This window comes from Thamnophis sirtalis, unplaced genomic scaffold, assembly GCF_051295495.1.
Source record: "Thamnophis sirtalis isolate CommonGarterSnake01/CBP01778 unplaced genomic scaffold, rThaSir2_p1.2 scaffold_4, whole genome shotgun sequence".
Taxonomy (NCBI): domain Eukaryota; kingdom Metazoa; phylum Chordata; class Lepidosauria; order Squamata; family Natricidae; genus Thamnophis; species Thamnophis sirtalis.
In genome coordinates this window covers 51,206,013-51,221,541 of record NW_028261384.1, presented here as the reverse complement: position 1 = coordinate 51,221,541, position 15,529 = coordinate 51,206,013, and the positions used below count along the sequence as shown (strand labels likewise).

Here is a 15,529-nt window from a genome sequence, read left to right as displayed (position 1 = left end):
AAAGGGAAGAAAAGATTGACGTTTGCATTCTGCAAAGAATTGCTCCTAGCTTGATCTTTTCCTCATGTAGTTATGATGAAATGGTTACTTTCTTTTTACTGTGTTCAATCTAGGTAGTCCTTCCAGCCTTTATTTTAGAGAAGAGGTCTCTGCTGGAGATGTTTGCAAACTTCTTAGCCCATCCAGACCTATTTTTATCAATTTCGTGTGGAACCAGTCCTGAGGAAAGAATCATCTCCTTTGTGGAGTACTATTTGACAGCCTTTTATGAGGGCCGAAAAGGCATTGTTGCCAAGAAGCCATATAATCCAATAATTGGAGAAACATTTCATTGCTCTTGGAATGTGCCTAAGGACAGAGTAAAATCAATGACAGCAAACACTGCCTCTTGTGGTCTCAAGGGGAAAGCTTCATCAGAATATTATAGACTGAAATTTGTAGCTGAACAAGTGTCCCATCATCCACCAGTGACCAGTTTTTACTGCGAGTGCAAAGAGAAGAAAGTGTGTGTGAATGTTCATGTATGGACCAAAAGCAAATTCATGGGGATGTCTGTAGGTGTTTCTATGGTAGGTGAAGGTAAGAAATGTCACAAACAGATTTTTATATAGCATGCTTATTTATTAAAAAGAAGTAAAGAAAAACCTGAAGGTATCTTATTATTCCCCACAATTTATTTGAAATAAAAGCATTAAGCATCTGATGTAATATTCAGCCTCCAAACACAAACATTAGTAGAAATGCTATTTAGATAAGGGTTGAGTGGCAATATATTGAATGCATGGTCAGAAAAGGGGGGAAATGGATAAGTATTGATTTGTGCTTCGTTTTGTTAGTGAATAAGATGTATAGTTTGTGTTATTAATTAATTCTAAAAAAATGTGTAGATATATGTGAAACATTATAGAGAATGTAGTAACAGAATTGGAATGGACCTTGGAGTCTGGTTCAACACCCTGCTCAAACAGGAGAGCTTATACTAGCGGCCCCCAACCGTTCTGGCTTCACCAACTGGCAGCAGTAGAAGTGGCAGCTACAGCAGGGGATGGGAATGGGATGGTTTTGTGTGTGCAGCCTAGCTCCCTTTCAGGTGCAAATGAAGCTTCATATATTTGCCTATCACTTGTGTAGTCCAGTTTTCAATAGACTGCATACTGGTACTGGCCCATGGGGTAGGAGTCCCCAACCCTATAACATTTCAAACATGGTTGTCCAATCTCACTTAAAAATCTCCATTGATGGAGCATTCACATCTCCATTGATTAATTGTTCTAACTTTCAGGAAAATTCTCCTTATTTCTAGGTTGGATCTCTCCTTGAACTAGTTTCCATCCATTGCTTCTTATCCTTGCCATCTTCTTCCATTAGTGAACTGATTGTTTCCTTGATTTTTTTTCTTGCCTTTCACATCTATTATCATTTCTGTTAGTTTTGACAGTGGTTACAAGCCTTAGTTCCTTCTGAGCCTTAGTTTTCCTGACCTCATCTTAGCAGGTGTTGGCTGTATACAGATATTCTGCCTTAGTTAAGTGCCCTTTTACCACTTTTTGTACATTATTCTTTTTGTCTTTTAGTTTATCAGAAAATCCTTTGTTTAGCCATGCTGATTTCTTTTGAGATCTTTTTTTTCTTCTTCATTGATGTTGTGTTGGACTGAACTTTTATAATCTCACTTTTCAAAATTTCCCACGAGGATTGTTTTCCTCTTGATTTTCACTCATAGAATCAGGTGGTTTTCAGCCAGTTTGGACCGGTTCAGGCGAACTGGTAGTGGAAATTTTGAGTAGTTCAAAAACCAGCAAATACCGCCTGTGGCTGGCTCAGTCTGCCTGCTCTTGCTGCTCGACCTGCACCACCCCACCCAGTGACTTCTCATCTCACCCCCCTGGCATAGCACACTGTGTGGCTCCTTGCTTGCGTTGACCACACAGCCTCTGCAGTTTGCCTGCCTTCCCATGCAGTGCCTGCGGCCCAACTGAGCGGCCCTGATCTGCCTGCATGCATGAGTAAGCCTGTGAATCACAGCCTAGCTAGCTTCCTCACCACCACCCTCCATGCCTATCTTCCCTACTCCCACGTGGCCCACAGCCCCACCATGCTTGCCTGCCTTCCCTGCAGCCTTCCTAGCAACCCCCGTGGCCAGGCCCATTTGCCTGCAATCCCTCCTCCCTTCCACATGGCACTTGCCCCACCATGCTTCCTTTCCTTCCCTGCAGCCTTTCTGGCAGGTCCCGTAGCTAGGCCCACTTGTCTGCCTTACCTACTCCCTGCAATGTAGCATGTGCCCCACCATGCTTGTCTGCCTTCCCTGCAGCCTTCCTGGTTGTCCCCATTGCCAGGCCCACTTGCTTGCCTTCCCTACTCTCTTCCATGTGGCCCACGATCCCACTATGCTTGACTGCCTCCAGGGCCTCTGCCCACATACTGGCTGCTAGCGCTTAGCCTTGGGTTGGGGGACATGCCAGGTCCTGCCTTTCTAAACAGACACCCCCGCCCACTGCCCCGTTTGCTCCCTCAGGTTTCCACCATGGTCTCACCCTTTGCTGAATCAGCTCACTTGCCTTCAGCAGCCCCTCATTCATTCTCCCTGCTTCTTCCGTATGACAGGCATTTTTGGTTCTGTGACCTTACCTTCCTCCTGCAGCTGGTGGAAGAGGGGAAGGTGAGCCAGGACTGACCTGTCAGGCCCCAACAGCCTGAATCTTGCCACCCACCTGGATTCGGCACAGCTGCTGGGCCTTGCCTGTCCAGGGCAGGGAGGGGAGGCAACCAGTGAGCCTGATGCTACGTTGCCTGCATCACCTATCTGCTGCCCCTCCCTCTTCCCCCCATTGGTCCACATGCTTCAGTTGAGCATGGGCTGCTGCTGTGAGTATGGTGTGATCCCCATGGGCTGGAAGGTAATGCTGATGGTGGGGAAGAAAAATCCATTCCGGGCTTGTTGCATTCAGCCAAAGGCTCCTCGGTGGGGGCGGGGAGATACATTGAGGCCTGAGAGAAAATTCCTCCCCCGAGGGTTGCTTGCTCGTCCATCTGCTGGCCGAGATGGCCTGGAAGTGGCATGTCCCCTTGTCATGGGCTGGATGCAGGACCCAAGGCAAAGCGGAGGTTGAACAGGTAGCAGCCCAGAGCAGGGCCTAAAAGGCAGCCAAGCCTCACCAGAGCGGATCTTCCTTCCCCGCCGTCAGCTTTACCTTCCAATCCATGGGTCTCTCACTCTCTAAGTTTATTGAAATCAGCTCTCTTGAAGTCCAGACTCTAGTTTGACTTTGTTTTATTGCTTGAGCTTGCATTATGTTGACTTCTGATATTGCATGGTCATTCTCACTTAAGGTTCCTATAACTTCAATGCCTTTTATCATTCCATCTCTGTTAGTGAAAATTAAGTCCAGTGTGACTAACCCTCTATTTCCCTTCTCTATCTTTTCAGAGACAAAGTTGTCTGCTAGGTTTGTCAGGAACCTGTTGATATTCCATTAGATGTAGAGTTTGTCTCCCAGTTGATGTCAGGGTAGTTATAGTGTCCCATTACTATTGTGGTGTATTTTGTGCACATTGTAGCTAACTGATTAAATAATATTCCATCTATTTCCTCTGTTCGGTTGGGTGGTTTGTACCATGCACCCATGGCATTCTTTTTTCCTTTTATATTAATCCAAACGCATTCAAGGTTTTCACCATTATTCTGTTGCATTTCTATAACGTTGTACTGCAATTATTTCTTATATATAGTGCACCTCCTCTTATATTCCTTTTCTTCCTCTGTGTCTAAATCAAACTTTAAACTGCTAGAATGAAGACATCTTCTTGGCTTTGTCATTGTCCAAAAATAAGTCATTATTAGTACATATTTTTGGTAGTAGCTGACACACCAGATGGGTTAGACTCCCTGTCTCTCCACATTCACATAGCCTTGTTATCTACTAAGAATCTCCACTTGAGCATATTGATTTTACATTTAGGCACTCTATTTTTCAATCTATTCAGGGTCCTCCAAGTAGTCATGCACGATATTACATCCTAATCATAGATATTTATGTGATTATAAAATGTTATATTCAGATCCTGATAGACAAAATTTCAAGGCTGTCCTGTTACAATCAGCAAATCCATGTAACCACCATTCATTGTAGTAGTGTGATTGAATGGCTAGCCCAATGGCTAAAGTTGATTCAACAAAAGCTCAATTGCAAAAAATCATTATCATTACCTGCACGAGTCTTTGCATTTTTTCTTCTTGAAAGAAGTTACAAGGAAGATTAATATTTCATCTTTCTCGAACTGTTTTGTTTAAGCATATATTTTAACAATGATCATGCATCTCCAAATCTTTGAATGCTAATCTCTTTTTCTCCCTTCATTTCCATAGGCATTCTTTATCTCTTGGAACATGGGGAGGAATATATATTCACATTGCCTTCTGCCTATGCGCGTTCAATACTTACTATTCCTTGGGTAGAACTTGGAGGCAAAGTCAATATTCACTGTGCCAAAAGTGGCTACTCTGCTATGGTCACATTCCACACCAAGCCATTTTATGGAGGAAAACTACACAGGTATCAAAATTAAGTTTTGCTCTCTCCTTGGATTAATCTATGAAAATAGTAAGGTACAAAATACTGATGGGTCTACTGTCTATTGCTTACAATTCTGCAATTGGTTGTGACTTTTTAAATATATAAATAACTTTTTATATATAAATATGCATGGATTTGAAGTAAAGAACCATAATACAGTGAAGTGTGAAATTCATTGTTCTATGTGCTCCATTGCATCAGATCAACAATGTGTGATCAATATTTTGGAATGAAGAATTTGTTTTTTTTTTATTTAAGTTAAATCATACTGAACATATCAAGAATGCTGTCTGCTTCAAAAGTATATCTGGCATATATTTTTAAAAAGCAAAATCATAATCTCATTTTTCTGTATGTTGTTATGGTGAAGTGTTTAGGGTGTATTCAAATGCCAGTAATCTTAAACCTTTATTATTTATATTAGGGTTACAGCAGAGGTGAAGCATAATCCAACCAATACCATAGTGTGTAAAGCACAAGGAGAATGGAATGGCATTCTGGAATTCACATATAGCAATGGTGAAACCAAAGTAATTGATACCACCAAATTACCTATAATCCGGAAGAAGATCAGACCAATATCAAAACAAGGCCCCTTTGAATCAAGGTGGAATTATTTTGGTGAAATCTCATCCCTTTTAATTTTATTTAAGACAAGTACTAATCAAAGAGTGGTTTCTTTGTAAACAGCATTTTTCTAAAAGATTTTTTGAAAGATTTTTCTAAGCACAGATAGATACAATTGCAATATGCTGAATGGTATTGAGAATCTTCCATGCTCTAGATCAAAATTGCTCAGTGTTACTTTCCTGTGGATTTTCTTATGAGTAAGAGCAACTCATAAGGAATTCAAAAATACATAAGAGCATACTGAACTAACTGTAGGTGTATAGAATATTTTTTTATTAATTGCTATGGAATAAATTGAGCCATATAAAAGATGCCAAAAGATTGTATGGCATTTCCAGAGAGAACAGATTTATGACAGTTCTAAACAAGATAGTTGATAAATTTAGCCTTTTCTGGTGATATGTTCTCAATAGCAGTATTCTTCATGGTTTAATAATTTCCTGTAGTTCATTTTAATCACCAGTATACAGAATAGTTTGTAAATGCTCAGATTGGAGCAAGCAGATATAAGACATTATTTAGTCTTACATTCATGTCCCATATTTTTATTAGGTGCTCCAGATGGCAAATCTGAGGGTCATACCTTATTTGATCCTCAAAAGGACTTTTGGAAAAGAAATAATTCTGAGAAATGTTGTAAAAGTCTCTTGAGTCAGTATCTACTCTTAAACATTTTGATTCAAAGAAAAAGAAAACAAAGTGTTTTAGATAACTAAATGCTTTTGTTTTCCATTGTTAGCTGCCCAGATATATACATGTTCTAAATAAATAAATAAAAATTGTAATAAGCAGAAGTCCTATCATATAATACTAGATTTTCAGCTACTGCAGTGTAAAATTAATATTACAAACTTATTAGTAATATTTAATTTTATTAACATTAAAAATTAGTGCACTTGTTTAAAGCTTGCTTTTCATACAAAGTTTCCCCCCCTTTTTTTCTGCAAAGTTGTTCGAGTGTTGTGTTTAGTTGTACTTTTCTGAAAAAGTGTTTTCAACCTGTCAGCTATGGCTTGATCCTATATCCTTAAGGCTTTAGTGGACTTCATCAATGAGTCTTCCATGCAAACCAACAGGCAAGACAATAGTTCTTTTATAACAGGTTTGTTTTCAAATAAAGCCTTCTCATTTTTCTCTATGTAAGGCATTTATGGCAACATGTCACTGCTGCCCTGAAGGAAGGTGACATTGATGTGGCAACAGAACATAAGCTTTTTCTTGAGGAGAGGCAGCGAAAAGAGGAGAGGCAACGAGCAACTAGCAACACACTTTGGAAACCAAAATATTTTACCAAAGAGGTAATGGGAAAGATATTAGACAACAGAAATCTCATGGCAAATCATTGCATTTGAATACCTTTATGACTTTTGAGTTTTGAAGGTCTTTCTTACAAATGTTTGGAACAGGGGTGTCAAACTCAAGATCCGCGGGCCAAATCCGGCCGATAGGGTATTTAAATCTGGCCCGCAGGGGCAACCTGGAAATATCAAAGGACTGGCCTGTGTTGCCTCTGCTGGCCAAAATAGGCCACCGGGGTGGGCTGTACGACCAAACACGGCTATTTTGGCTGGCAGAATGCTGCAGGAGGCCGTGGAGGCCAAAAACAGGCCACACACAGCCCCCTGGTGCCCCAATTTGGTCAGCAGAGTGCTGTAGGAGGCATCCGTCCCATCTCCCCTCCTGCTCCCCTCCCCTCACTGGCCCACAGAGGAGAACTACAATGCTGTAACATGTTTAAATATGAGGATTATATAGATGAATATTTGATTAAGCAGAACCAAATACACACATACACACACACTCACATCAGCAGTTAGATGTTACTATATTTTAGCTATTAGCTTTTATGTTAAATTTTGGGTGCTATATAAATAACAGAAATGGAGAAATATGAGCTGGATAGAACCAGGAATGGGTTTCCACCACAATAGAAGTTTTTTATTATTACTGTATCCCAGGCTGAAATGTGATACCAACACTATTGCTAAGATAAATAATAAACTATCCAATGAGTTCCCACAACAAGAGTAATTTATTCTCATGCTGCTGAATATCTTTCCAGTCAATTCAACTTGTGTTTTTTGGTGGATGGTTAGATTTAGATGTAGATTGTGCAATGGAACTCGTTGCCCTGCAACTTTTTCTCCTAGCAGGCCCTTTGCAAATATTGGAGAGACAAGTTGGGGGCTGATAGTGTCATTGAACCGATTCATGAATGTTTAGCAGAACCATGTTCCAGAGATATCTCGCCTTTTTAAACTATCCAGGCTTATTCTAAGTGTCCTCTTTTTTTTGAGTTGGATATATCTGGTGCTTGTGGAACCTGTATTCTGGCAAAATGTTAACTTGAAGGATTGCTAAATTACAAAACATTGATTTCTCAGGATGCTATTTCTCCAATGCCTGCTGTTATGGGAGGTGCCATCCCTGCTGATTTTATTTTGTTTTTTAGAATGTGGGCATACTCCCACAATGGGATTGCAATATCTAACAGACGTATGCCATTCATTTGAAGCCCAGAGCCATTCTTGGTAATAATTATGTCTGAACCTGGTGATTTATTTTGCACCAACCATTTTTCTGTTTTTCATTTTCTTTTAAAAGCAGACATTACTAAACCTGGTGAGTACAAGGAGAAGCAATGCTAGCAACTTTGGATTTAAACCATTAGCAAATCTTTCCAATTTGTCTAGCATTTTCAAGAGCCAGGAAGACTGCTGAATAGAGATTTGAAAATCTATTTGTGTTAACCTCTAATCTTACATCTAAATTTGGACTAAACCCAGAATATTAAGGTTTAAATAGGTCTATTAGAGCCAGGCTACACAAATCTCAACAGCCATTAGTTGACAGTAAAGAAATGAATTAATCATCCAGCATTTTATAGCCTACATCTCGCAGCCCTAGTTAAGATGAGACAGTGGAGTAGCTTTAATTTAGAGAAGCAAAAGTGAAATATGAAAAACCAAGATATTGTTCTGTAGTGGATTGTATTCTTGGAGTATACTTCCAGTATAGCAGATTATTTTTTATATCAAGATTTTTCAAAGCAGGCTGCATCATTAGTTATTATTACAATTATACTGAATGTCTAGATTTATACTTTCCTAAAGTTTTCTGTTAAGAAAATTATGCTAAAAGAGAATAAATAAAAAACAAAAATCTGATTTTTTAAAAGTCTTAAGTAGTGTGTTCAATTTACATATATGGAAAGTATTGTCAGAAGAATTTCAAAAATATTTTGGATATGCTTGGAATTTTCTTAACTGAGATGTTACTACCATATTTATTATGATATTTTTATTATATTTTGATAAGTTCTTATGTTAATATAGATGCTTACCTGTAATTTCTGTAATTTTTTTCAGGGCGATGGGTGGATGTACTTTAATCCCCTCTGGAAGAGTCATTGCTAAATTCATCTGGATTCAAATGCCCATTTTTTAAAGGCATTAAATAGATGCATTATTTAATCTTCAGATGTGATTGTCTTCTTGTTAATTAAAGCTGCATTTTGTAAATAATGCACCTCAAAATGAAAAACTCAAGTTTATTGAAGAACCATTCTATATGCATATATTAGAAGTGGATATGATGCCATGTGTTGATACCATATGTGTATATTGTATATAATACACATATCACACAGACAATTAAATATCTGATCTCTTGCACTGAAATCAATGTACACCATATTGCTTGCCGGATCAGATTTCACATTATTATCACTTTCTAGTATTGATGAATTTTTGTACTTTTCACACTGCCAAAGTTTTGCACTTAAAGCCACTGAGTAATTTACAGCTGTAACAGAGCCTGCCTAAAGAACATATTTTGACAAGAATATGGTGGTTTGTTTGGATGTAACGTGTAAAAGCAGGTTTCTGCCTTTGTAGATCACGCTAAAACCTTGTTTCCTGGCGCCATCTAGGAAAATAGAAATATCTAAGCAATTTTGATAGCCATTAACCTCATCCTTCTCACTATGTGCTTTGTATACCTAATGGATATATTTGTTTTTTTGGGAGAATGTATATATTTGATAACTTAACTGAACCAGAGATTTCTAAAACACTATTAATTTTTCAAATGCATGAATAGTTTTTTGTCTTTTGTATCCAGTTTTGTTGACTACATCAATTTATTTTATTTTTTATATTTGTAAACCGTCCATCTTCCTCAAAGGGAAATATAAATACAAAACTTACTTATGGGATCATTGAAATAATTTGTTCAAAAAAAGGCTAGCTGTTGAGATGACTGTTTTGGCACAAGTCCAAAAAGTGGAAGGAAAGACTTCTTCCACATCATTTGTTGCTATAACGAGACAACCAAAGCTAGAATCTAAACTGTGTTATTTGCTATGAAGTATTTCCTTACAATAAAATTCTAACTATACCTAAATAATATTATCAACTATTGGGAGAAAAGATTAGGAAAGAAATTTAACTTCCCATAAAATGTTTTGTGCTATTTTGAATGCCCATTCTGTTGTACCAGCCAGCTGGTTTCCATATTTATCCCAGCCAACTAGAACGGTACATGAGAAAGTCTTAACTTCCTCAAGATGAGGGAGATTGCAAATTGCCCATAACTTCAGAATGGTCCAACTGATTGTTAATCATATATGGAGAAGTACAGCATACATAAAGAATCCTTACAGAAGATTGCAGGGTCCCATTCATAGTACGCAGTAAGATGGATCAGTGAAAATAAGTGTGCATATTATTTCCCCAATTATAGCTTCAGTATTATTACTCATATTTCTTAATATAGGTTTAAATTAAATTAAAAGTATCAAAGCTATCAAAAGTTCTCTGTTTAGTCTATAAAATCATATTATACCCCCCCCACCCAATACATTCATTTTGAACTGACCTGGATTATTTTTGTGCCTGAATTTTCTTAATAATGAGTGAAAGGCTAATGAAAGTTTTACTAGCTTTTAAAATATTTTTTTCAATGAAAATATTAAAATGGTAATCAAAAGTATGCATATCTATCTATATAACAAGATTAATATATTAATAATGTGATTTAATTATGTTTATGAAAATGCATTCAATTTATAAAAACTGAATTTATTTAATCATGCTTAAAACTATTTAAAAGGAAACAAAGCTATATCTTGGAGATAATAGTATATAAATTTTTGCTTATAAAAGGAAAGCTCCTTTGGTATCAAATTTTACATATGAATCATCTTTGATAATAGTAGAAACCTAATTTGCATTACTGATATAACAATATATAGGAGGCTGATGTTAGTCTGGTATGCAACAAGCACATTAACAGATGCTCTTACAGATTTCTGAAACTGCAGTTTTGTGTTATGTTTTTTATTCATTCTACAAGTAGCTGGTTTTGTTTTCAGATTTCTTTTATCTGTTCCGTGTTGTTACAAATTTGAGTCCTAGTCATCTTAATATAGGTATTCTTGTTTTTGGAATTTATCTTCATGAATAGATATTTGATATTTCTTTTCTACACAGGATATTTCACACTGCATGATAAACCATGTTACTCCTGTTCTAATAAACACTTTATGTTCATAATACAATTGGCAACTGAATACATGATGAATATTAAAAATTCCAAAATTATGAGAAGTTAGATCTACTATGCACAGCCTTAAATCAGGAAAATACTAATCCACAAGGGTTTAAAAAAAATCCAAGATAACTTTCTTCCTTGAATTTCACAATTGAATCAATAACATGCATTATTTATAGATCATTACATATTATTTTGCATTTAAGATTGAATGTTTCTTTTCAGTTAGATGCTGTAAACTTTGAATTATAAATTTTGACATATTTCCAGTTATAAGATCTATGCAATTTCTTCTTAAATATAATTATTCATAAACAAAAATATACTTATTGTTAAGATCCAATTCTTTGGCAATCACTTCCAATTAGTTTTGCTTTCATATTTTGGGAACTACAATCATGAACTAAAGACAATAAATTTTATTTGAATTTATTACTCTGTACAGCTTTTCCTGTCTATAATGAATAATTCTTTCTGAAATATTAATACTAATCACAGGTCAACCACCAGTATGCTTTAATATTACAAAACATCAACTTCAGTGGCAGCATTTCAGTGGATCATTGTATGATCATTGGCACATACTTCAATCATTTCAACATAAATAATTCAGAAGTGGCTACTAAATGAATGTTGTGTCAGTTCAGAGTGTCAAACTACACTTCATCCTCAGATATTTCCATGTATTCTATGAGACAGCTACATAGCTGATAAGTGTGTGATTGGATCAGTTATCTAGTAATCATTTCCATGACTGAGGGAAGACATGAACCTGGGTTTGTCCTCAATGCTTGGGACTGCCCCACGCTGGCTTGACTAATGTTGATGCAATACCATGGTATGGTTTAAAGACATTGGAATTATTGTATTCAGACTTCAAACTACCGAGAAGAAGAACATATGCTCTATTTCCAGCTGACTAAATTTAGGATTTTATGCTATTTTAATCCCCACAATAAGTGGCAAACAATTCTATTCTCATCTGATGTTTCTAGAGGAGTTTTACTACAGACCTAACTAGTGAATTTGCTGAGTTGTTGGGCAACATCTAGAATGGAAAAGTGACCAAGTCTCTTTGGGTTGACCCTGAATATTTGCAGCCAAGAAAGAAAGTTAACTTCTATGTTATTATTATGAATTTAGGATGTTGAAATTGCAGGATTGATACTGAGCAATAGGGGGCAGAAAGCACAAGATTTCTGTAAATATACTACAGATACTTCTGTCCCATGCTTCCATCTGCACAATATGTATCAAAAGTAGTTGGCAGGTTCAATATGACAGACACAGAAATCCTATTTTAACCTCTTTTTAAAAAATAAATTTCATATATCAGAATAAGAACTGATTATAGTCAGAACACTATGTTTGATAGGTTGAAATCATTTGATCCATGAACTTTTGTCCTGCATATTAGACTTGTCCTCAAGGGTATTGTTAAAGACCAGCATAGAAAACAAACCATTCATTAAATCTAGATTCATAATCTTTGCTAATATTAGTGCTAATTTTATCATCCACAAGTAAGATATTAGGGTGAGTGATGTTGATTAAGTTTAAAGCAGGTTTGGTGAACAATATATTTCAACAATTTCTAACAATATCAGTATGATTGAAAAAATTCAAGGGGGGCAGGTAAAGGGAGCTCTCTTCAGCAAAGAGAATTAAACAAAAACAGCATGGAAAAGAACTTAATACAAAACCATGACTGAAGCACATCTAGTATAAATCTTTATTGTGGTCAAAGATCAGCAATACACATTACTTTTTACAATATGTTAAAAAGTACTAACATTAAGATATAATTAAAACGTATTGATGTTAAAAATGGAAAATAAGATACATGTTCTCAAATTGTTCGGGTCACTCTGGTTTACCTGGGTGCAAAGCCGTTAAGTATGGGAGTAAATACAATGGTCCAGAAATTGTTAGAGATATGTCCAAATAATTGGTACAAGATGACAATTATACTTCTGTAACCCAATTTTTTCCTTGTGGACATTACAGCAACACATAAATAAACACATAACTTTGCCATTGCGTACATGGTAGCCGGGTTTCTGTCGTGGAGGAGAAGGCCTAGAGAAAAATTGTCTGCCCTCCCTGGCAATCTCTCTAATAAGGGGAGAATATGTGCAGACCTACAAACTCTGTATAGCTCACAGTGTAATAGAACATGTGAGATATCTTCAACTTCTCCTTTACCACATATACATACCTGTTCTGCTATTGGTGTTCTCTTATACCTATCCTGGAGGAGTACTGAAGGAAGAATGTTAAATCTGGCTCTGAAGAAAGCAATTCTTTGTTTTGGGAAGATCAGGTCATTTAGATATCTTGCCGATTCCCACATATCCAGTTTGATTCTGTCCCTACTGTGGAGAGGCAACCTATTTAGTTCTTGGAACTCCATGTTCTTCATTCTATTGATTACTACTTGCTTTGCTTGATCAAAGCCTAGAGGCATTAAGAATACCGGTGAGAGCCCATAAGAGCCCAGCTTGTACTCAATTGCCTGTTTCCAGAGGGAGGGGAAGTTGTCAGTCAACACTAGTGGGGACAGTTCCTCTGGAAAGAAATGCATTTTAAGCCAATGAATGATCATCATCTTCCAGGCTCTTACCTGAATTTGAGGCATGCCTGTCTCAATTCTTAAATGGGCATTTGGAGTTCCTTTGGGTGCAGCTAAGATGGCTCACAGGAATTTGGTTTGTATGGTTTTTAGCAAGTCTCTCTTTGCAAGGATTCCTGTTTGTGCCCCATATAGAATTTGTGCCAATGTTTTGGCCTCAAAAAGTTTTAAGGCAGCAGGTACTAACTGACCTCCGCCTGTGTAAAAGAAATGTTTAACTGTGTTTGAGGGCTTATTGGCTGCTTGCAATGTGTGATCCAGGTGTGCCTTCCATGTCTCTTGCAAGTGGAAAACCACCCCAAGGTATCTAAATGTTCTAACCTATTCCAACATATGTCCTTCTATTTTACAGGGATATTGGCTAGGTCTTTTAGCAAAAACTAATTTTTTTTATTTATCGAAGTTAAGGACTTGTTGTGCCTGCAATAGTCGAATGTTGCCCTAATTGCTCTCTTCAGTCCTACAGGGGTTTGTGAAATGATAGCGGCATCATCAGTATATAAGAGAATTGGCACTTTGCTTTGTGCTAGGTTAGGAGGATGGAAATCAGGGTTCTGTAAGAGATCAATTGGGGGATTAATATAGAAGTTAAAGAGGGAGGGGGACAGGATGCAACTCTGCTGTACCCCTTTTTGTACCCTTACTGAGCCGGTTAAACTCCCTTTGGGATTGCACTTCACTTTCAAGGTGGAATTGGCATACAATTTTTGTATGAGGAAGAGGAGGCGTTTATCGATAGTGGTGCATTTTAATTTCTCCCAGAAGGTAATTCTGGATATTGAATCAAAGGCCTTCTTAAAATCAAGGAAGGCCACAAAGAGAGAGGTTTTTTTTTATATGTGTATTTTTGTACTAAATGGTGGAGTACCAAGATATGATCCACCGTAGATCTTCCTTCTCTAAAACCGGCGTGTTCATCTTTGATTATCCCCCCTGAAATTAGCCAATCCTGAAGTTTATAGTTTAGGTGTTTGACACACAATTTACTAATAATGCTTAGAAGACTAATGGGCCTATAATTACCTGGGTCATTTCTATTACCTTTTTTATAAATTGGTATGATAATTGCTACTCCCAACCTCTTGGCATATGGCCTGTTTTATCTATAAATATAAATAGAGATGCTAAAATTGGAGCCCACCAACTGGCACTTTTTTTTAATTATTTCTGGCAGGACATTATCAGTACTGGGTGCCTTATTAGCCTTTAGGGCTCCGATCAACCGGGATATCTCTTCTGGTATAACGGGGCCAGTAAGGAGTTTGGTCCAAACTAGCTTGGCTCTCCTTGGTTACATAGTCAGGATCTATATAAAGCTCCCTAAAATACTCTTCCCTGGCATGAATCGGCATCTGATTTGTTGTGGGGTAGGGGAAGTTTTCCCAATCCCCTGGTGATGTAACCAAAAAAGGGATGTATTTTTTGACCTGACTGCCGTAATTAGTCTATGCCAAGACTCCTTTAGAGCTGCACTTTTCTTTTCTTTTAGAAGGTTCTTATATTGTGCTTTCAGCTGCTTTAAGTAGTATGAGCAGGAGCCTCAAAGCAGGCATTTTTACTTTTCTTGTACTCCATATTATATATTATTTTTAGTTGCACGCAATCTCTATCAAACCATTTTTTATTTTTTGAAACTGGCCTTTTGGAGTGAGCTAGTGATCTGTTACTGAGAACCGAATTCAAATTTAAAATTAAGGTTTCAAACCCCTCTAAGTAACATCCTCCACACTTATTCCTTAGCAAACCTGTACGTAGCTCTATGGTTTCAGGGGCTAACATCCATTTGGTAACTTCCTTAGCATTTTTCTCGTTCCATTTAATTTTTACTTGGGTATTTTGACTCTCTAACCTGGGTAGGTAGGCTGTGCCTGTCCTTAGAGATTTCTGGTGCAATGTGAGAGTAAGGAGTATTGTATTATGACCACTTTCCAGTCGCGATTCTACCTCCATCTTTTGTAAGAACTTCAGGAGGTCATATGCTATTATCCAGTAATCAACTGTGGATTTTCTTCCTGCTCCCCGATAAGTATATTTTGCTGGATAGTCACCCCATGTGAACCCATTAAGGATATAAAGATCCAAACGTACATATTTGTCTTACACACAAACCTGCCCGATTAGCTTTAGGGTCTTTAAA

The 15,529-nt window shown here is 37.3% G+C and overlaps 1 protein-coding gene across 2 annotated transcripts in view; it reads left to right on the top strand.

The window, feature by feature from the left end:
* OSBPL10 (oxysterol binding protein like 10) overlaps positions 1-8,686 on the top strand; it is an 88,967-nt gene extending 80,281 nt beyond the window's left edge. For both annotated transcript variants that reach the window (XM_014052801.2, XM_014052803.2), the window contains 5 exons: positions 114-579; positions 4,370-4,556; positions 5,002-5,184; positions 6,352-6,505; positions 8,576-8,686. In XM_014052801.2, the coding sequence (XP_013908276.2) occupies positions 114-579; positions 4,370-4,556; positions 5,002-5,184; positions 6,352-6,505; positions 8,576-8,623 (1,038 nt within the window). In that variant the 3' untranslated portion in view covers positions 8,624-8,686. The remainder of the gene's footprint in view (positions 1-113; positions 580-4,369; positions 4,557-5,001; positions 5,185-6,351; positions 6,506-8,575) is intronic.
* The last annotated feature ends 6,843 nt before the right edge of the window (positions 8,687-15,529 follow it).